Source organism: Podarcis raffonei, chromosome 14 (assembly GCF_027172205.1).
Source record: "Podarcis raffonei isolate rPodRaf1 chromosome 14, rPodRaf1.pri, whole genome shotgun sequence".
NCBI lineage: Eukaryota > Metazoa > Chordata > Lepidosauria > Squamata > Lacertidae > Podarcis > Podarcis raffonei.
The window spans coordinates 47,689,065-47,716,465 of NC_070615.1; the positions used below are offsets into that span (position 1 = coordinate 47,689,065).

Below are 27,401 nucleotides of genomic sequence, written 5' to 3' on the forward strand. Positions count from 1 at the left end.
TGAGTCCCTGTCAGGGGAAAAGGCAGGAAATAATAATAATAATAATAATAATAATAATAATAATAATAATAGTAATAATAATAATAATGGAGGAAACTGTGAGAATGATCAGAAACATACCACAGAGCAAATCCTCAGTGGGACATAGTTCTGAGTAAAAATGCTTAGGATTGCAGTGTAAGGCTGCAGAGTCTTTTAAAAAATTTTCTTTATTTTTTATTTTTCTAATAATAACAATTTTCTTATACATAGATATCCAATCCAAATTTGCATTGATTGACTCACCCCACCCCCCTGGTTTCCAATTGTCCCTTTATAATTTCCATTGCATCTAATTATTTTTCCATTTAATTTCCAATTATTTTTCACATCGTAATTCTACCTTCAGTTCATAAATGCTACAACAATCCTGCTAATGTTTCCACGTTCTTACAATGTTCTTTAAAATAATCTATAAAGTTTTTCCACTCTTGATTAAATTTTCCTTCATCTTGGTGCCTGATCTTCACGGTTAGTTTTGCCATTTCGGAATAGTCTATCATCTTAGTCCTCCATTCTTCTTTCGTTGGTATGGTCTCTTTTTTCCACTTCTGGGCAAGTAACGTTCTGGCAGCTGTGGTTGCATACATAAATAATCACTTTTGCTTCTTTAGTACTTCATCTCCTAATATTCCTAGGCCTCTGGTTTTTTAACAAGCATATTTTTGAACGTCTTTTTCATTTCATTATATATCATTTCCCAGAAGCCTTTACCTTTTTACATATCTACCACATATGGAAAAAGTACCTTCTTTTTCCTAACATTTCCAACATAGATTAGATGAGTTTTTTATATATATCTTAGCAAGCTTTACAGGTGTTAAATACCATCTATACATCATTTTCATATACTTTTCTTGCAATGAGCTGCATGCTGTAAATTTAAAATTTTCTTTCCACAGCTTTCCCCGTGATTCCAAGTGGTATATTATACCCTATATCTTGTGCCCAGAAGGCTGCACAGTCTTTACCCGGTTACCTGTGAGTAGGCTCCATTGACTACAATGGGGCTTACTTCTGAGTAGGCAGTGTAAGGCTTTATTCCATAAAGGAATAAACGCTCCCCACATTTCCTTTAAAAATGACTGGCTGCTGAAGCGTTGCAATTAAATAAAGTGGACTGGTGACATTTTCCTTCAAAATTATAGGAAGTGGCTTCATATGCCAGCTTCACCATTTCCTTCACTCGGTGCAGGAATTTTATTTTCAGGATAAACAGGACTCTGGTTTTGCACCTACAAACACACGCACATCACTTTTAATGGAATGAATTTTATTATTACGGTCACAGACCAGTTCCGGCTCACTTACAGTATCAGGAAAATCATAAAACACAACAGGAATACGTTGAATTGCAATTGGGTGTAACAGAAACAATTCAGATATAGCAGCAGTTAAAAATATATATTAAATCTTGATCACTAAAATATAACCTAAAATTGTCATTTAAAACCTTAATCATTTTGGTAGTACAGCTTGTTCCCTAAGTTTTATGGCAGTCGCACAGAATTTAGCCACCCTTCTCATGATCTCTGGGTCCTTGTCCTCTACCAGGAGTTTTAGACATTGAAGTTCAGACCCATTTGGAGATTTTTGTATAACAGGAGTGATAAATACCGAGCGTATATCCCCATAGAAACAAGACATGAGAGACAATTTCTACCTCCATCAAGCCGCAGGGGCAGACTCGTTCCACGTACAGTTTACCCTCGAATCTGCCCTGCCATCACTTTTAATTGTTCTCTGGGAGATGGAGGGGAGGGGAAAAGGAAACCGGGACCTTCCAGGATCAAATCGGAAACTGGGGTGGCTTCTGTAATGCCAGGATGTCCCTCTTAAATTGGGACGGTTGAGCCATGTGGAATTAAATCAGAAGGAGCAGGCTGTCTCCTTGTGCTCCCAGTACGTTTCCGAGCACAATTCAAAGTGTTGGTGCTGACCTTTAAAGCCCTAAACGGCCTCGGTCCAGTATACCTGAAGGAGCGTCTCCACCCCCATCATTCTGCCCGGATGCTGAGGTCCAGCGCTGAGGGCCTTCTGGCGGTTCCCTCATTGCGAGAAGCAAAGCTACAGGGAACCAGGCAGAGGGCCTTCTCGGTAGTGGCGCCCGCCCTGTGGAACGCCCTTCCAGCAGATGTCAAAGCGATAAACAACTACCTGACATTCAGAAGACATCTTAAGGCAGCCCTGTTCAGGGAAGTTTTTAACGTGTGATATTTTACTGTATTTTTGGTTTTTATGGAAGCCGCCCAGAGTGGCTGGGGAGGCCCAGCCAGATGGGCGGGTATAAATAATATATTATTATTATTATTATTATTATTATTATTATTATTATTATTATGCATTATGGAACTTGGAGGGAATATCTACTGAGTCCTTTCTCCGGCACCTAAAGGAGACATGGGTACCATGTTGGCAAACCCCGCCTTAATCTTCGTGTCTGTTTCTTTTCTAGGGGACTACTTCGGCATCCTCATGGAGGCAAAGGTGACGTCTTTTCCATTCAACGTGTTGGACAACCCCATGTATTGGGGCAGCACCATGATCTACCTGGGCTGGTCCGTCATGTGAGTCCATCATGTTTCTGCTCTTTTCAAACTTATTTATTTATTACATTTGCAGTGGTACCTTGGTTTACATATTGAAGGGTAGTTCTCTAAAGGATTCCGGGGGGCGTGGCCCTGTCCGAAGCCTGGGGAGGTGAGGGCCTAAGGCACACCCCCTATTGGAAGAACTCCCTAGGGAGTTCCTAGTTGATGTTCATCAGCAGGACTCCCCCTACTGGTGGTTAACCCTTCCCGGACTTCAAGTAAACGGGCTGAAGCTGGATATACAGTGGTGCCTCGAAAGACGGAATTAATTCGTTTTGTGAATTTTTCGTCTAGCGAATTTTTCGTCTTGCGAAGCACGAAATCCCATAGGAATGCATTGAAAATCAATTAATGCGTTCCTATGGTCAAAAAAGTCCAAACAAAGCCAAATTTGGTACAACAAGAGTTTATTAAGTGCTCTTTAAAGTCACACATACTGTAAAGAGCATTTCAAAATTCAAACCCAGAAATTTTTTTTAAAAACAGCAGAGTGGCCCAATGGTCACAGAAAATCATAAAAATGCAGGGGGGAAAAACACAAGCTTCCAGATTCTTGCAAACCCCTCCCCAACTGTTCCCCCAGCCACCCAGCACACAGAAATTCAAATCCAGAATTTTTTAAAAAAAACAGCAGAATGCCCCAATGGTCACAAAAAATCATAAAAATGCAGAAAAAACACACACAAGCTTCCAGATTCTTGCAAACCCCTCCCCAACACCAAGTCCTTGAATTCCAAACACCCCAACCCAAAATCCAAAAACCCCCCAAAAAGTTTTAAAAGCTTAACTTACCAAATGGCTGCAAAAAGAAGTTTTGGAAAAGCTTCAAAAATCACCAAAGTCTTTAAAAACCTCAAAAAAGGCTACTATGTACACTGCGTTCTATGAGTTGCTCCTCGAAGTCAAGTCGCAACTGTATTAACGGTGTTAAGAAAAAGGAAACAAACTTGCAAGACGTTTTCGTCTTGCGAAGCAAGCCCATAGGGAAATTTGTCTTGCGAAGCAGCTCAAAAAACGGAAAACCCTTTCGTCTAGCGAGTTTTCCGTCTTGCAAGGCATTCGTCTTGCGGGGCACCACTGTAGTCAGTTAGGACCAATGCCTAAGACAATACCGCTCATCACCTGTAACCAATAAAGTTGTGGCCTTATTTAGCCCATTAACCTTAATAATTGTGTCATGTGTCTTTATTTCCACTGGGGTGGGGACGGGAACTCGCCACGCAAATGTTGACCTACTTCGTAGAATGCATCTAGAACCAAATGATCACAGTGCATGTGATCTCCAGAGCGGGAAAGGTGAAACGTCCACTTCCTGGTCTCCTCTATAACCGTGTCCTTAGCAGGAAGGATGCAGCGGGGGGTGGGGGCCGGGATTGACAGCGCAGGCCCAGTGTATCCTCCAAGTCACTCGGATGACGCCAGAGGAGACCGCGGTAAATAGATCAGCAATTTCACTAAATAGGAAGGTCGGCTGAAGGGACTTGGGGAACTGTCAGTACAGTGTAGAGACAGGCTGCTCAGAATAACAAAAAAGCTTTTAAACTGGCCGATTCTGAGGAAAATGCAAAACACGTTCCTCAGCAGCGCATGGCCAGCTATCATGTTACTTGCACTCCATTCTCTGAAGTTTGAGGGGGTTCAGTGCATGCCCTGAATTGGTTTCCTCGGAATGAAGGACTGCTCTCTATCAAGCTGGTGTGGCGTAGTTGTTAGAGCGTCAGGCTAGGACCTGGGAGGTCAGGGTTCAAATCCCGTCCCAGCCACAAAGGAAAAGTGGGTTAGAAATGTAAAAATAAACAAAATGAAATATATAAAGTACATTAACTGTGCAAGTTGGCTGCGGTCAGTATTTTTGCTTGCAGGTGCCAAGAGTTTGGATGTTTTCCCATTGTTGCATTCTGAAGCAAAAGGCTTTTAGCTGCTGGGTCTCTGTTCTGGTGTTTGGCCTGTCCCTCTTTTAGGATTATCTGTTTTTATTAGTATTACTACCACTACTTGAGCATACCTATTAAAGCAAAGAGCACTTTCCCCATTACATGAATGTTCTCTACTGATTCGTGTCCTGCGTTAATGTGTTCCCCGCGGATAATATTAACTACGAGAGTCTTTTGTTCGTTGTTCTCTGACTGCTACACACAGGGTGTCAAATGGATGTCCCCGTTTTCATGGTGGTAGAATGCATCATCCGTGGTCAGTCGGTAGTAACCGCAGGGAACAGAACAGGCAGTACTTTCTTGCGTTCTCTCTAGGGCAAAAGTACCCACTCCATTTTGATGTGTTTATTTTTGAGCCCCAAACAAGCACAAAATAGTTTTGTGTATTCAACAAGCCTTTATTTCTCCCCACCTTTCAACCCAGAATCCTAGGGTGGTGTAAGAGCTGGGGTGACCTTGCTGTTTATGAATTGGTGAACAGAACCTATGAACCATGTGTCCATCTATCCTGGTATTGTCCGCACACTGAACTGGAATCAACTCTCCTACATTTCAATTCCCAACATTACCTAGATATGCTGGGGATCGAACCAGTGACCTTCCTGCAAACCATCTGTTCTTCATGCAGACAGATGCTCTAACTGGGAATTGCAGCTCTTGCACCACGAGGGGTGGTTTGCACCTGAGCAACGGAGCCACGAGAGCAAAATGTATACCTGTATACCTGAAGGAGCATCTCCACTGTCAACGTTCAGCCCGGACACTGAGGTCCAGCGCCGAGGGCCTTCTGGCGGTTCCCTCGCTGTGAGAAGTGAGGTTTCAGGGAACCAGGCAGAGGGCCTTCTCGGTAGTGGCGCCCGCCCTGTGGAACGCCCTCCCACCAGATGTCAAGGCAATAAACAACTATTTTACTTTTAAAAAACAACTGTTTAGGGAAGTTTTTAATGTCTGACACTGTATTGTTTTTAATATTCAGTTGTAAGCCACCCAGAATGGCTGGGGAAACCCAGCCAGATGGGCGGGGTATAAATAATAAATTATTATTATTATATAAAATGCAGGAGTGGTGAACTTGTTGCCTTTGGATGGACTCCAAGTCCCATCATCCCCAGCTGCCGTGGCCAACAGTCAAGGATAACAGGAGCTGTAGTCTAGCAACATTTGGAGGGCCCTGGATTCACCAGCCCTGCTTCATATATTTCGTAACTCCTTCCACCCGGTCGCTTATTCTGCCTCTTCTCTGCACCTGTTTTTAACAAGCCTCTTTCTCTGGTTTTGAAGCATCCCTTTCTACATGTTTAAATCAGGGAGTGTCCACAGAGGGACCCAGCGATGAATGATTGCATGCACATCTGCGGGTGCCACTGAGACCGTAAGTCGACGAGGTGGTGTTGGCGGCAGATCCGGCTCGTATGACGCACTGACTCTTTCGCACACATCTCTGGCGTTTTAATTGGCTGCTAAACGAGCCCTGCGATGAGCTGGCGATGCTAGTAAATGACCCTCCGTGAAATGAAAGCAAAGCTCATGGGGATGGAGATGATGAAGTCAGAGAGTCAGAGAGTAGTGGAAGAAGAGATATCCACAAGGCAGGAAGAGGACCAGTTCCTGAAACCACCTTGAAAGCTTGTTGTTGTTCAGTCATTTAGTTGTGTCCGACTTCATGACCCCATGGACCAGAGCACACCAGGCACTCCTGTCTTCCAGTGCCTCCCGCAGTTTGGTCAAACTTATGCTGGTAGCTTCGGGAACACTGTCCAACCATCTCGTCCTCTGTCGTCCCCTTCTCCTTGTGCCCTCCATCTTTCCCAACATCAGGGTCTTTTCCAGGGAGTCTTCTCTTCTCATGAGGTGGCCAAAGTGTTGGAGCCTCAGCTTCACGATGTGTCCTTCCAGTGAGCACTCAGGGCTCATTTCCTTCAGAATGGAGAGGTTTGATCTTCTTGCAGTCCATGGGACTCTCAAGAGTCTCCTCCAACACCATAATTCAATTCTTTGGCGACCAGCCTTCTTTATGGCCCAGCTCTCACTTCCATACATCACTACTGGGAAAACCATAGCTTTAACAATACGGACCTTTGTTGGCAAGGTGATGTGTCTGCTTTTTAAGATGCTGCTGAAAAGCTGGGCAAGTGCAAATCCCTCTCAGAAGAAATTGGCAACAAGGAAAGCCAAAATTCTGTGGTTGGCCTAAGTTCTCCTCAGGAGGCTCCAAATGCTTCTCCCCTTTGCTCCGAAGGCCCTATGTGGGCATCGGTATGACTGACACCATGGCCACATTCACAGTGTACATTTAAAGCACTATGGCACCACTTTTAAGTTTCCCACAAAGAATTCTGGGAGTTGTAATTTGTTAGGGGTGCTGATAGTTGTTAGGCGCTCACAGAGCTACAATTCTCAGAGTCAGCTGTGAAGTACAGACCTTCCCAAGTGCCCCTATTTTCCAGGGACAGTTCCGGATTTACAGAAGCCATCCCAGTTTCTGATTTGATCCCAGAATGTCCCACTTTTTGTTAGGGCGCCCCTATTTTCATCGGTGAAATGTTGGAGGGCATGGAGTTATTGCGACCCCTGAGGCAAGGAGAGAAGTATCTATGCAACCTTTAGAAGACATCTGAAGGGAGCCCTGAGTAAGGAAGGTTAGGAATAAGGAAGAAGGAAGGTTTTTTAAAAAAACGTTTCATGTTTTATTGTGTTTTTCTTGCTGCAAGAAGCCAAGTTACAAGGAACCAGGCAGAGGGCCTTCTTGATAGTGGCACCCGCCTTGTGGAACACCCTCCCACCAGATGTCAAAGAGAAAAACAACTACCAGACTTTTAGAAGACATCTGAAGGCAGCCCTGTTTAGGGAAGCTTTTAATGTTTAATAGACTGTTGTATTTTAATATTCTGTTGGAAGCCGCCCAGAGTGGCTGGGGAAACCCAGCCAGATGGGTGGGGTATAAGTAATAAATTATTATTATTATTATTATTATTATTATTATTATTATTATTATTAATGTAGGAAGCCGCCCAGAGTGGCTGGGGCAGCCCAGTCAGATGTGTGGTGTATAGTATAAATAATAAAATAACAGTAACAACAACAAAAATAACAACGATGGAATAGGACGTCCCTATTTTCATTGGAGAAATGTTGGGGGGTACATGTTAAGCCACTCTGGGAGTTGTGACTATCTGCCCAGCGTCTCTTCAACCTGCATCCTGCAGCGCAGACATTTCTGGGTGGGTTGGCAGGTACAGCCCCCTGTCTTCACAGAAGTCCCACAAGCAGCTTACAGTTGTGGCATCAGGCCCAGAGCTGTAATAATCATGGGTGACTTGCCCTCTGCTTTCCATCGCAAGTGGGAATGCTGTGATTCTGTTAGGAACCAGGGCAGGCAACTGTCGTGCCCCATCTCGGCCGCTGCATGTCTCATCACCGTCGCCATGACGCCAAAACACCAAGGCTGTTTCCTTCCACTCTGTGAGAACATGTTCTGTATGACTTCAATAGAGGGATGGATCCAGTTTCCCAGGCTTTAGCTCAGCATCCTCAGAACAATGTTTCAAACACTCAGGAGGTGTAATCCTTCTCTCTGCAGGATGCTGCAAACACAACTGATTTGGCTGTCTTATTCCTCCCGATATTACCTACCTTTGCAAGTAAACAGTATCAGCATGTAATAGGGGTGGCACTTTTTAAAACAGCCACAGGTTGTTTGCTATTGTATTATTTACTTGTTTGTTTGTTTATCACCTGCCCCTTCACCCTAGGGTCCCAGGTTGGGTTACAACATTAAAACACAATATTAAAAAGCAGTTTGAAACAACTTCCAATCACAAAAATAAAAAGAAGGTGGGTGCAAAAAAATATACACCCCAAGTGCCAAAAGCCAGGGTAAAGCTTTCGCCAGAAGCTGTGCAGTGAAGGTGCCAGGCACACCTCTGTAGGAAGGGAGTTTCACAGCTTAGGGGCCACCATAGAGAAGGCCCCATCCCCAAGTCTCTGAGGATGGAGTAATTACCAAGAGGGTCCATGTCAGTCTCAGCAGGCGGTCTTTTGGATATTTGGGGCATGAATCATTTATGGCTTTAAACGCTAATGTGAGCCTGGAAATGAACCAGGAATCTGTGCAGTTGTTTTAAAATGGGTTATATGAGATCTAAATGGAACCCCAGCCACTGTTCTACTACAGTATTGGCACATTTGCAAAGCTAAGCAGGGTCCGGTATGGTTTCAAATTGGATGGGGAACCGCGTGTAGAGATTCCTGCATTGCAGAGGGTTGGACTAAATGATCCTTCGGGTACCTTCCAACTCTCCAATTTCTGTGATCTTATAAGTTGCTTCTCCACAAACCAACTGAAGCAAGTGAAAAGAAAGAACTAAGAGCAACCGGGAGACAAAAGATAAAAGGACCCATTTGAGAAAATATGGAAAGCCTTAATTGATTATACAATTGTAAAAGGATAATGTTTGCTTCCTGCCCTTGATATAATCTAGAGTAAATTACCTTTCGACTTATCTTTTTATCTTGAAGCCCTGTAGGGAAGAATTTTATAAATAAAACCCCATAAAGAAAATACAAAGGAGAGAGAAAGTATTAAAATTATCACTATATATAGTACTGAGCTGCCTTAAGCCTGTTATGTCAATAATTCACCCCTTGCAAAGAAAAGGCATCTCTGAGGAAAACAGGATGAAGCAACATTTAGAAAAAGCCAGAAATCCAATGCAATAGAATACCCGTTTAAAATTAAACCCTGCCTGTGCCCACCTGCTATGTTTTTTTCCACCCTTCATTTCAAAAGCCTTCCTGAATAAAACATGTTTTCAAGCAGGGATGGGCCAAATGCAGCTCTCTTGCCCTCGGGACACGCTGTGATTGTTTTTGCACAATGGAATGTGCCCTTACAGTCTGATAATGCCTCTTATTTCCTAGAGGGAGGAAGTTCCACAGTACAGGTGCCACAACTATGAAGGCTCTGCTTCATGTGCTTACAGATGTAACTTCAGTGAAGGAGGGCCCATTCCCCATCCTGAGGGAACAGGAAATGTGGAGCTCCAGAAAGATCTTGGTCTGCCAGTTACCTTAACTTTGCAAGGTGGCCTCTGTGGGAAAATAATCGGACCTGGTGAAAGGCAACTTCCTATGATCAGTGGACTGGGAGACCCCCTTATCCCTGCATCCACTGGATCTGGAAGCTGAAGGAGGACGAGGAATAATTTTCAAGAAGAGGTCTGAATCAGACTGTCTCCCACCCAGCGCAACTCAACCTCCCCTAATTCAGAAGGCGAAAGGAACAGTCTGAGGCCTTTCAGTACCAACACTGACCCTAATGACCCCAAGCCAGAGTGACCCCCCTTCCATTTCCTGAAACTCCACTTCAGATGTGAGACTCTGGTTGTCATGAAGTCCCTGCTTGCTGTTAAAGCCACTGTTGAGCTTTGGGCTGTTACCAGAACAACGCCTGTCTTCAACAGGAGCTGTCCAAAGTCCTGTAAGGCCTGTACCAACCTCCTGAAGCATCCAGCCGCCTCTTGTTTCCTGTGTCGCCCAGCCTGGCTGAAATAGGGCAGCATTAAAGCAGAAGGGAGGGACGCGGGTGGCGCTGTGGGTTAAACCACAGAGCCAAGGGCTTGCCGATCAGAAGGTCAGCGGTTCGAATCCCCGCGACGGGGTGAGCTCCTGTTGTTCGTTCCCTGCTCCTGCCAACTTAGCAGTTTGAAAGCACGTCAAAGTGCAAGGAGATAAATAGGTACCGCTGCAGCGGGAAGGTAAACGGCGTTTCCGTGCGCTGCTCTGGTTCTCCAGAAGCGGCTTAGTCATGCTGGTCACATGACCCGGAAGCTGTACGCCAGCTCCCTCGGCCAATAAAGCGAGATGAGCGGCACAACCCCAGAGTCGGCCACGTCTGGACCTAATGGTCAGGGGTCCCTTTACCTTTAAAGCAGAAAGGGGGACCTGTTGGAGAACTGAGTCTTCACCCCCTTCCCACTGGCCCATCTTAGTCCTCCCAGGAAGAGGAGAGTGAGTCCATTTGTGCTGTTTTCCCTGTTTGCAGCGAATATTTTCCCTTGAAGAAAAAGAAACTGTGTTTACTGAGGAGGCCTGGAAATGAGATTGCAAAAAAGGGGAGAGAAATGTGATCAAGGACTAATCACTCGTATTTATGATGGTTCTCTCTGAAAATAGTTGCTTCTAGAATAGCCGAAGAAGTCAATCCAGCTATTTTTCCACTCAGCCCCTTATTGATCGTTTTCTTCCTGTGCGCCAGCAAAACAAGGTCAGCCCCTGGTTTGGGCCCCTGAAGCAAATAAATGTTTTTAAGTAGGAACCCAACAGGCTCTCATTGCTCTCATCTCACTGCCTGCCCGGAGCGTCACTCAGTGGCTCAGAGATGGGATGTAATGACTTTTGCTCAATGCAAGGGGCAGGTCAGGTTGATAACTGACTGGTCATGTCAGTTGTTGACTGCTGCAAGGAAGCCAGAAACTTCTCGATCTGCCGCATGAGTTGAGTCTGTGTGTCTGCGAAATGCCACCTCCTTTTCTCGAGGTCCCCTTTGCAGCCCCAAGAAAGCAGGTGGCGGCATTTTGGTTTATTTCAGAGGGAGGGGTGGAATTTAGAGGGTGGTGGGTTCAAAGCTCGCTGGGAATCTTTGTGGCTCCTTGGAGTTGCTAGTCGCTGTTTTGCTGCCATCAGACTGCTGTTCCGGAACAATGCCATGCCAAAATCCTGCTGGGGCATTCTCAGACTAGAGTCAGGGGAGATGTAGATGAGTTTAGCTTACTCTGCCCTCAAGATTCACTTCTTGACCCCCCAGATCTGGATGTATTTTTACCCCCTTTTTTGCATATGAGCCTGTTCCCAACGCGGGTGGTGCTGTGGGTTAAACCACAGAGCCTAAGACTTGCTGATCAGAAGGTTGGCGGTTTGAATCCCCGTGACAGGGTGAGCTCCAGTTGCTCTGTCCCCGCTCCTGCCAACCTAGCAGTTCGAAAGCACGTCCAAGTGCAAGTAGATAAATAGGTACCGCTCCAGCAGGAAGGTAAACGGCGTTTCTGTGCGCTGCTCTGGTTCGCCAGAAGCAGCTTAGTCATGCTGGCCACATGACCCGGAAGCTGTACGCTGGCTCACTCGGCCAATAAAGCGAGATGAGCGCCGCAACCCCAGAGTCAGCCACGACTGGACCTAATGGTCAGGGGTCCCTTTACCTTTACCTGTCCCCAAATTTGGGTCAAACTATGGCCTCAGCCCAAAGATTTGGTCCAACACTGGCAGTGCTTTTCTTCTTGGTCCACATAGAACATAGGTAGCAACCAGACCATTGACTCACCTAGCTGAGAATGGTCTGCACCAGCATCAATCTAGGGGGGTTTCTCTCCCAGACCTCCTTGGAGATGCCAGGGAACGAACCTGGGACCTTCTGCATGCAAAGCAGTTGTTCTGCCATTGAGCTACAGCCCTTGCAGTTGTCAGGTGGCAGCTGCCCCCAGAAAGCTCCAAATGTTGAGGTCCACCTGACCTGGTTTAACAGACCAACGGAAACCAGATATTGTATGGGGTTGATTGGCAGCTGCCTGTTGTGACACTAACCCCTGGAGCCCTTTTGCAACTCTTTTTATGTTGACTTCGTTGTTTTTAAAGCGGCAAATGGAAGTTCAAATAAATATACATGATCCACCAGATTTTAATCCCAATTGTTTAGTACACACGAACTCAGTTTGCATTGCTTGAGTTACCCAAGTATGGTTGCTGTCGAAACATGATCAAATAGTTCTTTATTCTAGTTAGGGCAATGGTTTGCTGTGTCCTTCCTTGTACGATGGTGCCTGCCGTCACAGATACACGCACCACCTATTTTAAAAAAAGTTTCCCTTACATTTAACCTACTTCTGGGATGCAGCTGCCTTGCGTCGTGGTCTCGTATGATACGCGTTTCTGCTCTTCAGTATATCAAATCAAAATTCATGTGGGCCAATTGTTTACCTGGCAGTTTCCACATCTGTGACTTAACCTTATCACCAGACTCCAGCATCTAAATGTCCTTCCTTTTCCCACATTGTTAGTGCGTCTCGCTCGCCTGCCATCCTCCTCGCAGCAGCAAAATTGCCAATCACCAAGCGCTACCTAGATACTGTTTTTTGGTCATTCTCATTCATTTGTCCTCTCCGCTGTGACCCATTTCTGAAGTGGTTAACTCAGCTCGATCTGAGGAGAGGAACTTGATCAGGGCTTTCATCAGAACAAAACAATCCTCTAAGTGGGCTTAGGCACAAGCTCTGTCCTCTACAGGCCCCAGATTGATCAAAGGACGACACACGTCACGTCGAGACGAATCCGTCGCCGGCCAATGAGGAACTGCTTTCTCCAAAACCCTGGCAGAGAACCAACCAGCTTTCCTATGATGCTAACTTAACATCAAGTCAGGCTACGTGCCCATTAAGCCAGGGGTTGTTAGCTCTTTTTGGAACTAGATTTCTGGAGTTAGTGCTGTGGGTGACACCTCCCCATGTCACTTCTCCGCCCCCCCTGCCCCCCCCAGCATCAGGCACACTGTTCACAGAGAGACAGAAAAAGGTCAGATTCACACTGTACGTTTAAAGCTCTCCAATCCCTCTTCTTCTTCTTCTTCTTCTTCGAAATAATTTTATTTGATTTTACAAGTGCAAAGTAATACAAAATAGATATCCCTATTTAGAGATTTCTCTGAATCTCGAGATTTCCCCCATCCCTATTGTCCACCTTTTCAACTGCATAGTATTTCATAATTCATATTAAAAATCTCCCCGTCTCATCCATGTTATTTGCTACATTACAAGTGTTATTTAAAAAATCCTGCTAATGTTTTCATCTGCTTACAGTTGTCTCTTAAATAAATACCCCCCCCCCCTTTATTAAAGTTTTTGTCTTCTTGGTTCCTGAGCTTCCCGGTCAGTTTTTTCCATTTCGGCGTATTCTGGGCATAGGCAAACTCGGCCCTCCAGATTTTTGGGACTACAACTCCCATCATCCCTGACCACTGGTCCTGTTAGCTGGGGATGATGGGAGTTGTAGTCCCAAAACATCTGGAGGGCTGAGTTTGCCTACGCCTGGCGTATTCCAAAAGCCTGACTTGCTATTCCTCTCGGATTACTGCAATACCACTTTAAACTAGTTAAGAAAGGTAAAAGGTGTGGGACGCAGAAGGTTAGAAGGCTCAGGAGCCAGGAAGTGGTGGTGGGAGAATGATGAGTGGTCAGAGGGAGAGGGAGGTGTCAGAAGTTGAAGAGGTCACAGGACTTAGTGAGCAGGTGGAGTCTGTGGCAGAGAGCAGTCCAGAATCAGAGGAAGAAGCTGAAGCAGGAGAGAAGGGAGGCCAAGAGGCAGAGATGAGTCAGGCTGCTGAAGAGTCCTGGGTGTCTCCCTGTACTACTGCAACAAGCTTCCCTCTCCAACTTGTCTCCCAGAACCAGAAGAGGCATGAAACAGGCGGAGGAGAGATTGGCAATGTGCAGACACAGTCTCTGATTGGTAAAATCCCCTGGAGAGGAGGGGACTTAGATGACTATGGGGAGACAGCTATGGAAAGGCCTCGGCCCAGTATACCTGAAGGAGCGTCTCCATCTCCATTGTTCAGCCCATACACTGAGGTCCAGCTCCGAGGGCCTTCTGGCGGTTCCCTCACTGCGAGAAGCAAAGTTACAGGAAACCAGGCAGAGGGCCTTCTCGGTAGTGGCGCCCAGCCTGTGGAACACCCTCCCATCAGCTGTCAAGGAAATAAGCAATTATCTGACTTTTAGAAGACATCTGAAGGCAGCCCTGTTTAGGGAAGTTTTTAATGTCTGATGTTTTACTGTATTTTTAATATTTTGTTGGAAGCTGCCCAGAATAGCTGGGGAAACCCAGCCAGATGGGCAGGGTATAAATATATTATTATTATTATTATTATTATTATTATTATTATTATTATTATTATTATTATTATTTCAGCCTCAGCAACTGATCTGTGAGGCAATACCTACTGGGGATGAACTGCTATGCTTATTAGGCCTGATACTCAACCCAGTCTGAGGGGGCCATGTTTTTGCTAATAAAGAGTTAACTCCAACTTTCACAGTGTGATTTACTGCCAGCTCACTCCTGACGGAGAACCACAAATGAACAGCACCCTAAGTCCCCATTCCCCCCCCCCATATGTCCTAGGGTGGGTTACAACATGATAAAGGTTACAAAGTTAAAATAAATGCAAAGCATTCGGAATCAGAAGAATAGGGTGGCTCGTGAAACACACTTTAATTATTACATGTCATTTTAATGATTTTTGGTACTATTTTTATGCTGTTGTATCATACGTATAGTTGCACACCTCCTTATTATATTCTGAGAGTTGGTGGTATTTACGTAAATACTTTTATAAATAAATATGGGGGCACATCCAGCTGAGTCTTCCTTTTGGATCTAGACAGCAAATGCACGTCGGCACTTTTGAGTCGCCCTTTTACCTCCTTCTTTCTAACCTCCTTGGCCTACATTTCTGAGCTGGGGGTCGGGGAGTCGTTCCTCATCCGATTCTGCTGACTCCTTTCCGTGGGCTTATATAACCACCTTAAGCAGCCTCCCTAATCTCAGGCTCATCATTCCATCTCCCGAAAGCAAAATCACATTGTTTAACTTAGCAAAGAGAGAGGGAACCCAATTAGGTCAAGAGGCAGTTTTCGCCAAGGAGAGATTGGCCGTTTTTTTGCCAACGGACAGAGTGGGGAGGTGGGGAGAGTTTGCCACCCGATGGCAAATTTGAAACTTTGGGCCTCCTCCTTCGGAGGGCCAGCGCAACAGCTTCCCGGCCCCCTGACTCAACTGCGTCTTACATAAGGCCGTTCTAGAATATTGCCCGTAAGAAACCACTTACCCGTTTCTCACCTCTTTGTCTCCTTCCGCCTTTTCAAACTCAGGCATGCGAGCCCAGCTGGTCTCATCCTGACGGCAGTGGTGGCGCTGTGCTACACAATTGCTTTGCGGTACGAAGGGTGAGTCTCTTTGGTCCTTGCTGAAAAGAATAACCAGAAGCAATTTCGTTTCAGAGAATTGTGGAGAGGGAAGAGACTCTCTCTCCTCGCCCAGTTAACTTACCGTGTGTGTGTGTGTGTGTGTGTGTGTGTGTGTTTTATCCCTTTTGAAACATGAAACTGCTTTGCACTGAGTCAGACTAAGGATCCCACAAGCTCGAAATGTATTGACCGATTTGCTTACAGCATCCCTTCCCCAACTTTTCCTCCAAGGAGATCGAGGGAGCGTACGTAGCTCTCCCCCTCCCCCTTTCACCCCCACAACATCCCAGTGAGGTAGCCTAGGCTGAGAGGCAGTGACTGGCCCAAGTCATGGCCAAGCTGGAATTTGAACCTAGTCTGACACTCTTAAACCAGTGTTTCTCAAGCCTGGGTCTCCTCCAGCTGTTGTTGGACTACAATTCCCATCATCCCTGATCACTAGCTAGGGATGATTGGGGTTGCAGTCCAACAACAGCTGAAGACCCAAGTTGGAGAAACACTGCTCTAACCACTACACTACACTGTCTCTGCTCCCAACTGACCATGGAGACTCTAGGCCGCAGCGGTTCTCAGCCTGTGGGTCCCCAGATGTTGTTGGACTACAACTCCCATCATCCCTGACCACTGGTCATGCTGGCTAGGAATGATGGGAGTTGTAGTCCAACAACATCTGGGGACCCACAGGCTGAGAAACACTGGGCTAGGGCCTAAGGCAGGAGTCTTTCTGACCACCTGCTAACCAAAGACCTGGGATCCAGTGGCTCTGCACGTGCTGTTGGACTACATCTCCCATCAGCCCCAGCCAGAGTTGCCAGTAGCAAAGGGTGATGGGGGTTGTAGTTTCAGCAGCATTTGGAGGGATACTCCATACCTAGGTAAAACCAAAGGCTTCAAGGGAGAGGCAGCGTTTGAGCTGGGGTTGGCCAGGGCAGGGAGAGATGTGCGATTCTGCCGCTGTCCTGAGAAGACCTTCCAGGCATTAGGGGCAGGAAAGGAGTCATTTGAGAACATTATTATTATTATTATTATTATTATTATTAATAATAATACCCCGTCCATCTGGCCAGGTCTCCCCAGCCACTCTGGGCGGCTCCCAACAGAATATTAAAAACATGATAAAACATCAAACATTAAAAGCTTCCCTAAACAGGGCTGCCTTCAGATGTCTTCTAAAAGTCAGATAGTTGTCTATTTCCTTGACATCTGACAGGAGGGTGCCACTACCAAGAAGGCCCTTTGCCTGGTTCCCTGTAACCTCACTTCTCACAGGGAGGGAACCACCAGAAGGCCCTCGGAGCCTCAATGTCCGGGCTGAACGATGGGAGGGAAACGCTCTTTCAGGTATACTGGGCCGAGGGCGTTTAGGGCTTTAAAGGTCAGCACCAACACTTTGAATTGTGCTCGGAAACGTACTGGGAGCCAATGTAGGTCTTTCAGGACCGGTGTTATATGGTCTCCATGGCCACTCCCGGTCACCAGTTTAGCTGCTGCATTCTGCCAGATAGTCAGGCATGGGAGACCTGCGACCTCCTGATGTTAGACTAGAATTCCTTCAGAATCCCAGTTTCTGGAAGCTACAAGAGGGGAGGGACGCGGGTGGCACTGTGGGTTAAACCACAGAGCCTAGGACTTGCCGATCAGAAGGTCGGCGGTTCGAATCCCCGCGACCGGGTGAGCTCCCGTTGCTCCGTCCCTGCTCCTGTCAGCCTAGCAGTTTGAAAGCACGTCAAAGTGCAAGTAGATAAATAGGTACCACTCCAGCAGGAAGGTAAAAGGCGTTTCCGTGCGCTGCTCTGGTTCGCCAGAAGCGGCTTAGTCATGCTGGCCACATGACCCGGAAGCTGTATGCCGGCTCCATCAGCCAATAAAGGGAGATGAGCGCTGCAACCCCAGAGTCGGTCGCGACTGGACCTAATTTTCAGGGGTCCCTTTACCTTTACAAGAGGGGAGAGTGCTGTTGTGCTCAAGTCCTGCATGCGAATTTCCCACAGGCTTCCGGTTGGCCACTGTGAGATCAGGATGCTTAAATGGACAGGCCATTGGCCTGATCCAGCAGGCTTTCCTTATAGCTTTTGCTCTGAAACAGCAAAGAACTTTCTGCCAATACCCGACCCGGTTAAACGGCTGGCCTCCCAAACCGGCAAGAAACATTTTGTACTCCTCCAGTTGCCATGCATGATTTTCTCTCGCTCGAACCCACACACTCGTTGAAAAAGCGTCTCCTGCTGCATTAATTATATGCTGGCAGCTCCCGATATTTCCAGTTTGTTCATTCAAATGTGATCTGCGAAAGGAAGGGGGAGGTCTACCACTGCTTCCTCTCGGGCTGACGGAGAAACCCCTAGGTGGTGACTAGAAGTGGAGTTTAATTACCTGCTAGCAAAATGCCTTTTATTTAGGCGTGAGGAGGAGACAACATCCCATAACCCTGGCCTGAGGGAAGAGGAGATGTGTAGCACCCATGGTACCCTCTCCCACAACGTTCTTGTCAACCACATTCAATTTACCATGAAACTGTGGACTGTGGAACTCACTGCCACAGGAGCCAGCGATGGCCACCAATTCAGATGGCTTTGAAAGAGGGCTGGACAAATTCACGAAAGCTACCAGTTGCTTGGGACGCGGGTGGCACTGTGGGTTAAACCACAGAGCCTAGGACTTGCCGATCAGAAGGTTGGCGGTTCGAATCCCTGCGACAGGGTGAGCTCCTGTTGCTCGGTCCCTGCTCCTGCCAACCTAGCACAAAGTGCAAGTAGATAAATAGGTATTTCTCCGGCGGGAAGGTAAACGGCATTTCCATGCGCTGCTCTGGTTTGCCAGAAGCAGCTTAGTCATGCTGGCCACATGACCCGGAAGCTGTACGGCGGCTCCCTCAACCAGTAAAGCGAGATGAGCTCCGCAACCCCAGAGTCGGTCACGACTGAACCTAATGGTCAGGGGTCCCTTTACCTTACCAGTTGCTTACTGGCCATGACGGCTGTGCCATGCCGCCACAGTTGGAGGCAGTTAATGCTTCTGAATACCAGTCGCTGGAAGCTGCAGGAGGGGATAACTCCCTTGTTTTCGAATTCTGCTTTCTGGTTTCCCATGATGGACATCCAGTTGGCCAATATGAGAACAGGACGCCGGGCTACATAGGCCATCGGCTTGATCCAGCAGGAACTCCTCCTATGTTCTTATTTAAGTTTAGAAACAGAAAGCTGTCTTGTACTAAGTCAGTCCATTGTGCCATATAACTCAATGTGGTCTGCACGGACTGGCAGCAGCTGTCCAGAAACTCAGGTCTTGCTCTGCCCTACCTGGAGATACCTGGGCCTGAACCTGAGACCTTATTTGTGCAAAGGATGTGCTTTTCTATTGAACCGCATCCCTTTCACAGGAAGTTATAGGAGCCACTAACATCAAATCCGCTCCTATACACTTAGCTCCAGCTTGGGTTCCATCTGTTGGTCATGCTAAGCTGTGACACACAGAACTGACTTACTTAGCAATAGTCAGAGACCAGGCTTGTTGGGGAAAGGGGCAAAGGTCGGGGGCCGAGGGCATGCTACGGACTTGCCCATTCTGCCACCCCAGCCATTTAATGCCATATTCAGCCTGCATGTATAGGCAAGGATTTATGGTTCTGTTTTGGCAGTAGGGGCTCATACACATGGCTTCCCCTGGGAACTGCAGTTTACCTCTTACGAAGCTACAACTCCCAGCACCCTTCCCCCTGGTTTTCACCTGCAATCTTAACAGAAAAAGGAGGGGGGAATACAAACTAAATACAATTAATAACAATAGATCCCAGCACCCCAAACTACAGTTCCCATGATTCTTTGGGGGAAGCCATGTGTGCTTTAAATGTGTGGGTTTGGCGCAGGAAGAGATGGGGGCAACAGGGGTCGTCTCATGTTAATCAGCTCCTTCTCCTTCTTCTTCTTCTTGTCTCCCTGTCAAACTTGTATGCCGCTCCTGATTCCCTCTGCCAGGCCTTTCACAGAAGAAATATATCTCCAGAAAGCAGCCAAGAGCAACTAGGCCACAAGAAGCCTGAGAAGAATGGCTCGGTTTGGAAGCTGGAAGCTAGCCTGCCGCCGCCGCCACTAGCTAATGGGTGCAGGATAATTTGACGGGGTGTGAAAAGTACAGCCTGACTTCTAATCATGCTTTCCACGGACTCTTCAGAAGCCTCCTTTCGAGATGGAGTTGGGAGGGAGTGGTTGTGGAAGGAACGCCCCCCCCCCAATCCTTCACAAAGCCTCTCACCAGCCCCAGGCGGGGAGGGGGCTTTTGACGAAGACCCCCGCCCCACCCCTGCCTTTCAGCAGCTTCCATTAAGTGTGCCAAGTCTGAATGCGTTGATTATATACTGGAGAGCATCGAGAAAAGTGGAACAGGCAGGAGGCCTGGTTATTTTATGTAACCACACATCCCCAAAAGATGATTAATGTACATTCCTCTTTGGGGGGGGGGGAGAAGCCATAATTGCACAGGCCCGTTGAACGCACACGAGAGCTTTGCCCCTGCTGGCATAGAGGAGATGGCGTTAACCTTTTGGGAAGGGAAACGGGGTTTGGAGCTTGTTCCCGGTGCGGGAACGCCCAGCGCCGCAATTTCTCACGCCGTCTTCTCATGTCCACGCAAACGTTTCGAGGTCATTTTTCTGCTACCCCTCTTCTCGCGGAGCTTTTCAGCCAGAGCATCTCACTCGGAAACTCGGCAGGTGTTTTTTCGTGGGGCGCCCCAGAGCTCGAATGGTTATATGGTGTGCCTTTTGCTGGGCTGAACCATTCCACACTTCAGCTGGAGAACTGACATGTTTTGAGCGAGGAGAGCCAAGCCCCTCTCCCCATAGAAAACATGCATGTCAGGGGAAAGACTCAGCTAAGCATTCTTCCTGATAAGCTAGAATTCTCTGCAGGGAGGCTCTTGCTGTTGTTGTTTTTTTAAATGTGACAGATTTTAAAGAAGCATTTTCTCCCTTCCTGCCGTCTGAAATGGTACTTCCTGCCCAAGCTGCATCACATGACGTGGCTGCACGAGTATTTCAGTTCTCTACCTGGCTGTTTGGGTTGTGCACATTTGCACATGACTTAATTAGGATGTGCTGCACACTCAACTTCACACCCTGTGAGGTCTTTTGATTCTTGCAGCAGACTTCTTGGCCTCTCTTTCTGCCCTCGATGTCATTGGCTGACCTGCTCTGACATCACGCCGTTAGAATTTAGGTTCCGAAATACGCGAGCAGCTTTTCCGAGATTAACCCTCAGAAGTATTATCTTTGGGCTCTTACGAGTCTCGCTCCAGCCACACCCAGATCAAATCCCTCTGGGGATGTCAAAGGGGCAGTGGGAGCCACAATATGACAAGTAACATGACATAAGCCTCACAAATCTTCTCTGAGCACTTGCCCAAAATACAAAGCCGATTGCCCCTTTGGTTTGGGAAAAGTTGAAATGTTTTTGATGACATTTACCGCAGCTGAGGTCACATTGATGATGGCATGCTTAAACTGGTTTCCCTAGCAGGGCTTTCTGCAGAGGTGTGTCCCTCCTCTGACTCTCAAACACCACTGCCCATATTTTCAGGCCAGGCCGAAAAGATGACGAGACTGGAAGCCTTTTGGAGATCAAGGGATGGAAAAGCTATCAGGTGCCCTTAGCAATATGAGGAATCTGGTGCCTTTTTTTGCTGTGTGTACAGTTGGTGCTATAAATTCCTTTCCCTTTCTTTCCTTAGTGGTGTTCATTTATGGCTCTACCACTTTCCACCAGCCTGCCATGGAAATATGTGATCCCACTGCTCTCGCATTGTTTCCAAGATCTCCCAAACAATCCCCGGTATCTGCTTCTGGGGCTTATCCAAATTCCTTCCACTGCTGCCCTAACCTTCTGTGCCCCATACATTTTACCTTTCTGAACTAGCTCCAGTCACCCGAACTATACTCACTAAATACCAAAAGGAGACAGGAGCTCAGGAGGCTGCCTTATACAGAGTCAGGCCAGTGGGCCATTTTGCTCAATACTGTTTGCACTGACTGGCAGCAGCTGTCCAGGGTTGCAGGAAAGAGTCTGTTCCAACACTACCTGGAGTTTCCAGGAATTGACCTTCTGTAAGATGCTGTATGCACGGCGCAACAGCCCTCTCTCTTGCTGCGCCATGCCTCTGTTTCTCTTTCCCTCGGGTAAAATCCCCAATGGAGAATGGGTTTTCCTTCTGGGAAAACAGGTTGCAAACAAACTTTATTATAACGGGTCTAAACAAGGAGTTTTGGTTCCTCTTCCACAGACATATAACAAACAGTGCTGTCGCTTTTTAGTAAAATGTATACCTGTCTTAAGTTATAGTTTGTATGCTGTTCAGGCTTAAGGTTACTTCCTTTTACACATCTTCCCTAGATCAGACTTCTGATCAGGAATTGTTGCTAGTTAACTGTTTGCTGGCAAGGGGAAAAAATCACTCAGCAACTCAACCTGCTCAGCAAACAAACTTTTCCGTCACACTGTACCAGTGAGCTCTGGCCCTTCTCCGTGCTATATTAAGCAAGCTATAGCAAGGAAGCCCATGTCAAATTTGGGCTTTATATCTTGGTAGCATTACCCTGTCCCCACCCCCCCACCCCGCTTTGTCCACAGCAGTTGGACCTCAAGGTGCTGAGTGCTAAATACCCCCGTTTGAAAAAATAAAATACAGAAGTCCAGGGTTATTTGTGTGTGTTCCTTGTTCTGCCAGACGCATCGTATGCTATGTTCCCTGTTGCTTTTCGATCAGCCTTGTTCACGACTTCTTTAAAAGGACAGTATATTTAGATATTCCACCCCCCCCAGCCTCTCAACTTGCTTCATGTTGGCGAGGGGGCACTAGTCCCCCTAACAGCTGAGAAGGCAAAGATGCATTGCATTATTCAGACAACGTATGTCAGGTTTCACCGGTTTGGCTTATAGTTAATGGGTCTAAATTAGCTCTCGCTTGTCGAAGGGCAAATTGGGGGGGGGGGGGTTCAGAAGAAAGCAGCTGCCTCCATGCACTCCAGTTGTCCTTATTTGCTAGGTCCTGCACCTCCCTGGTAAAATCACTGTCATGGTATGGTTCTGCATTTTTGTGTGAGCTGTTGACGTTTGTAGCCCTCAGAGTTCAGCCCCTAGTCTGATATCTTTAGAATATCTGAGTGAATACCGTATTTTTCGCCCTATAGGACGCACTTTTTCCCCTCCAAAAATGAAGGGGAAATGTGTGTGCGTCCTATGGGGCGAATGCAGGCTTTCGCTGAAGCCTGGAGAGCGAGGGGGGTCGGTGCGCACCGACCCCTCTCGCTCTCCAGGCTTCAGGAAGCTGTCCGCTAGCCGTGGGAGACACAGCTCTCCCACGGCTAGCGGAGACCTTGCTGGCACCCAGAAGCTTGGGGCGTGCTGGGCTCAGCACGCCCCAAGCTTCGGCCTTCGCACAGCGCTCCACTAGCTGTGGGAGAGCCGCGCGGCTCTCCCACGGCTAGCGGATAGCAGCCTGTTCTGGGGGCTGGGGTTGGGGGAATCTTGGGCTTCCCCCGCCCCAGCCCCACACCTGGAGCGGAAATAAAAAAAAAAATTCTTTATTTCCCCCCCAAAAAACTAGGTGCGTCCTATGGGCCGGTGCGTCCTATGGGGCGAAAAATACGGTAATTCTTCTAGTCCTCAACGATATATACCGTATTTTTCGCTCTATAAGACGCACCAAACCACAAGACGCACCTAGTTTTTGGAGGAGGAAAACAAGAAAAAAAATATTCTGCATCTCAGAAGCCAGAACAGCAAGAGGGATCGCTGCACAGTGAAAGCAGCAATCCCTCTTGCTGTTCTGGCTTCTGGGATAGCTGCGCAGCCTGCATTCACTCCATAAGACACACACACATTTCCCCTTACTTTTAAGGAGGAAAAAAGTGAGTCTTATAGAGCAAAAAATACGGTATGTCTGTCTTCTGCTCTGACACCCTTAACGGTACTTAATGGTGTGAGGCAAAGGCCCAAAGCCCTCCCTCTCAACACCAAGGTTACTGCAGTTTAGATGGCCCTGGGGTGGCATGTCAAAATTGCACAGATGCTGCGATTGAGCCAATTGGGTGCTCCCAGCAGGGGGTTCCTACACCCATCCAGCCTCGTTGCTGCTCAGCGCCCACCCCAACTCTGTCCCACCAGCTTGGCCTGCAGATTTCACCTTGCAGAGCCCTCCTCCCACCCCCCACCTTTGCTTGACACTAATGTCAACAGCTACTCCTTTATACTCTCCCCTTGCATAATCCAAAAATCTGCTAAGCCAGTGATGAAAGGAGGTGTTAAACAACAACAGATTCTGGGTCTGTCCTGTTCTTTGCAGTCAGAGGCTCGGATTTTGCTGGCTGTCTCTTCTTACAAAACGAGAAGTTTAGAATATTGGTTGCGCTTGCAGCGAGTCTTGTTCTGCTTTTTTCATATTCAAAAACAACAACACAACACCTCTGTTCCCAAACTGCCGCCTCTGGCTTCTTGGCAGCGTTTGTTGGCGGAAGATTAAACGCCGTTTGCTCCCCATTTCTAAAGAAACGTTAATGTTGTCATGGGTCACTCGGGAAATTTCTAAGAATCGGGGCAGATCTGTCTGGCAACGTCTCCCCACCCACCACAAGGGTTGCAGTCCAGTTGAATCCAGGGAGAGGCACGGCGTCTGTCAATCAGCTCATCACATTGACAGCAGGCCTTCTCCAAGGTGGCTGCAACATTGAGCAGTTGCTCTCAGTGCAAGACATTTTGCCACCCGAGGCAGAGGTGGCATCTTTTCCCAATTCCACTTACAGAGCCCAACCACACTGGCAAATTAATCTTCCTTCGACGTTGATGATGAGGTAGCAATCTCCACCACACCTGAGACAGCAAGCCAGGCTGCGAGAGGCCGTGTGGGAACAGACAGCAATGTATGGTAGGTGCTCAGAAGGAGTATAGGAAGTGCTGTCCCTGGATATCCGCCTCCTGAGGCAGTTGCCTTGCGCTGCCTAATGGTAGGGCCGGCCTTGCTCATGAATCCACATGCAATCTTGGAGGCACGACGACAGGAGGAGGGTCAGCAATTGCTAGGTGGGTGAATCTGGCAATTTCAGGTTCTAACCAGTCTTAAGTTGAGTACAGTGGTACCTCGGGTTAAGTACGTAATTCATTCTGGAGGTCCGTTCTTAACCTGAAACTGTTCTTAACCTGAAGCACCACTTTCGCTAATGGGGCCTCCTGCTGCTGCTGCGCTGCCGGAGCACGATTTCTGTTCTCATCCTGAAGCAAAGTTCTTAACCCAAGGTACTATTTCTGGGTTAGCAAAATCTGTAACCTTAAGCGTATGTAACCTGAAGCGTATATAACCTGAGGTACCACTGTACTCCACATTTTTCGAATCAAATTGGGTTGGTTTCAACTGAGCCCTGCTGAAAGTATTGATAGTATTTTTTATTATTATTAAATTTATTTGGTTTTTCAAATTACAGTTTTACAATCACATTTCCAACATACAACATAAAGACAAGATTCCATAGAATCTCCTGCCCTTTATGGGTCCTATCGTTAATCATTTCCTCCTGCATCTTTTATATTAATCCAAATCTTTTACTTCTCCATTGTGTCCAAAATTCACCATTAAACTACAAGTGTTATTCCAAACCTACTAACAATGTTACATGTTTACAATGGTTTTTAAGATAAATTATAAATTTTGCCCATTCTTTATTAAAATTTTGGTCTTCCTGATTCTTCCGGTCATTTTTGCCAGTTCGGCATAATCCATCAGCTTAATCTGTCATTCCTCTCTGGTTAGGACTGAAACTATTGATAGTATTAAACCTAAGCCAGTCATCAAAGAATCGTAGTGCTGGAAGGGACCCTAAGGATCATCTAGTCCAACCCCCTGCAATGCAGGAATACGCAACTGGCCCACACGGGGATTGAACCTGCAACCTTGGCATTATACCCATTATGCTCTAACCATCTGAGCTATCCAGGCTGTAGGATTGTTGTCTGTGCCCAGTTCTTTGGCTTCCTGGAGCCATCTGGCCACTACTCCATGCTGGACCAGATGGAGTTTTTCTGTTTGATCCAGCAGGGTCTTCATAAAAAACCCCACCAGTTTAATAATAATAATAATAATAATAATAATAATAATAATAATAATAATAATAATAATATTATTTATACCCTGCCCATCTGGCAGGGTTTCCCCAGCCACTCTGGGCGGCTTCTAGCAAAATATTAAAATACAAGTTTCTAGGCTTGAAGCCTGGCTAAAGATTTCATCCAAGGCTTCCTTCAGCCTACGGCTCTCACAGTTTCACGCATCTTCCATCGCTTTCCCTTCTCAATTTCAAGCTTCTAACACCAGTGGGGTCATTTCCTTGAGCTTTGCAACCAATCCTTTGGGGACTTCATTGTGTATCACAACGACACTTACGAATGGAGCGTTGATGGAGATCTCTGCGATCCTGCCGCAGGCCAGGCCTTCGGTCTCTGCTCTGTTGCTATTTATTCAAGGGATAATTATTTTGGACCGCTGCCTGGTGGGTCGAGATTAATTGGGGCTGTGTTGGCTGGAGCCGGTTCATACCTGTCTCTGTTAATCACAAGGCAGAACCGCCATCAGCGGCGGAAGAGACCTCCTCACCCATGCCTTGCTGTTCTGAGAAAGTGAGAGTAAATAAAAGCACTCGTGGTAAGATACGATTATTATCTGGTTGCTTGGTAAACGCTCTCCGAGTGAAAGATGCACAGACTCTAAGCTGGCACCAAGAAGGAGCATTTTTCAATCTGATCTGAATTCCGCAGCAGGGAGAACCCAGGACCAACTTCATTTCCTTCCATGTGGATGAGGAAAAGCAACTTCAAATTATCAAAAGAAGAAGGGGGAGGGAAGATGGCGTTTGAAAGGTTGAGAGGGGAGAAATTCAATTCAGCTCACAGTTAAAGGATATAAACTGACATTATGCAAAAACTGGAATGCAGACTTCCAAATCTGCACTTCTCAGAATTTTGCAGTGCGTTTCTGCAGCCAGTGGCAGACTTTGGGCTCTCAATTTTCAGCGGCACCCTGTGCGATGCTAAAATTCGCCTCCCCCCACCTCTCACACTTCGTTCCACCATGTTGTTGTGCAGCTGCATCAGTTGCACTACCCTAAAACCACCGCTGCTCCCATCAGCATAAGGCCAAGTAATATGTGCAAAAACTCTATATATTCAGGTATCACCTGGCCACAGATTCCCTGCCCTGATGTAAAATACATGCAGATCCACCATTCAAATTGCGTCAAAGATGCTCCCTGCCTTAGTTGTGCTCACAACTTCCTGAGCCCAACACCTGCTAGATTCACGTGCGGCAAAAGTGTTTGGCTTTCTCCAGTCAGGTGAGCAGTATGCCATCATTTATCAGATAGTGATGGAGAGGTTATCATGTGCCATCTTAAACAAACATCAGGATCCACCTGCAGAGCTTTGTGGGATTAGAAGCAAGGGGGAAAGATTGCAGAGCACACTGCTTGCAATGGAGTGGAAAGAGGTACATAAGGTGTCAGGGAAGAAGTGTGGACTCTGCACTCTTCAGAGCGCTGGTCCATTGACTGCAGCATCAGTCAAACAGATGCCTTTGGAAGCCACAAAGCTGGTGTTACAGTGATGGTGGTGGTGATGATGATGATAATACAGTGGATGCTCAGGTTGCGAACGTGATCCGTGCGGGACGCACATTCGCAACCCGCAGCACCACGTCTGCACATGCACAGGACTGGAGCAAATATTTGAATTATTTGAAAAACAATTGTGATCAGCAGATTACGCTAGTAGGACTGCAAGAAGCTCTGTAAG

General features: G+C 46.9%; 1 protein-coding gene across 4 annotated transcripts in view; it reads left to right on the forward strand.

Moving 5' to 3' along the window:
• Positions 1–20,039, forward strand: part of PEMT (phosphatidylethanolamine N-methyltransferase) — a 92,372-nt gene extending 72,333 nt beyond the window's left edge. For 3 of the 4 annotated variants that reach the window (XM_053364808.1, XM_053364806.1, XM_053364809.1), the window contains 3 exons: positions 2,495–2,606; positions 15,481–15,555; positions 19,551–19,696. In XM_053364808.1, coding sequence (XP_053220783.1) covers positions 2,495–2,606; positions 15,481–15,555; positions 19,551–19,599 — 236 coding nt within the window. In that variant the 3' untranslated portion in view covers positions 19,600–19,696. Of the gene's footprint in view, positions 1–2,494; positions 2,607–15,480; positions 15,556–19,550 lie in introns of all 4 variants that reach the window. The other variant, XM_053364807.1, reaches the window with a different exon arrangement.
• Positions 20,040–27,401: the final 7,362 nt, after the last annotated feature.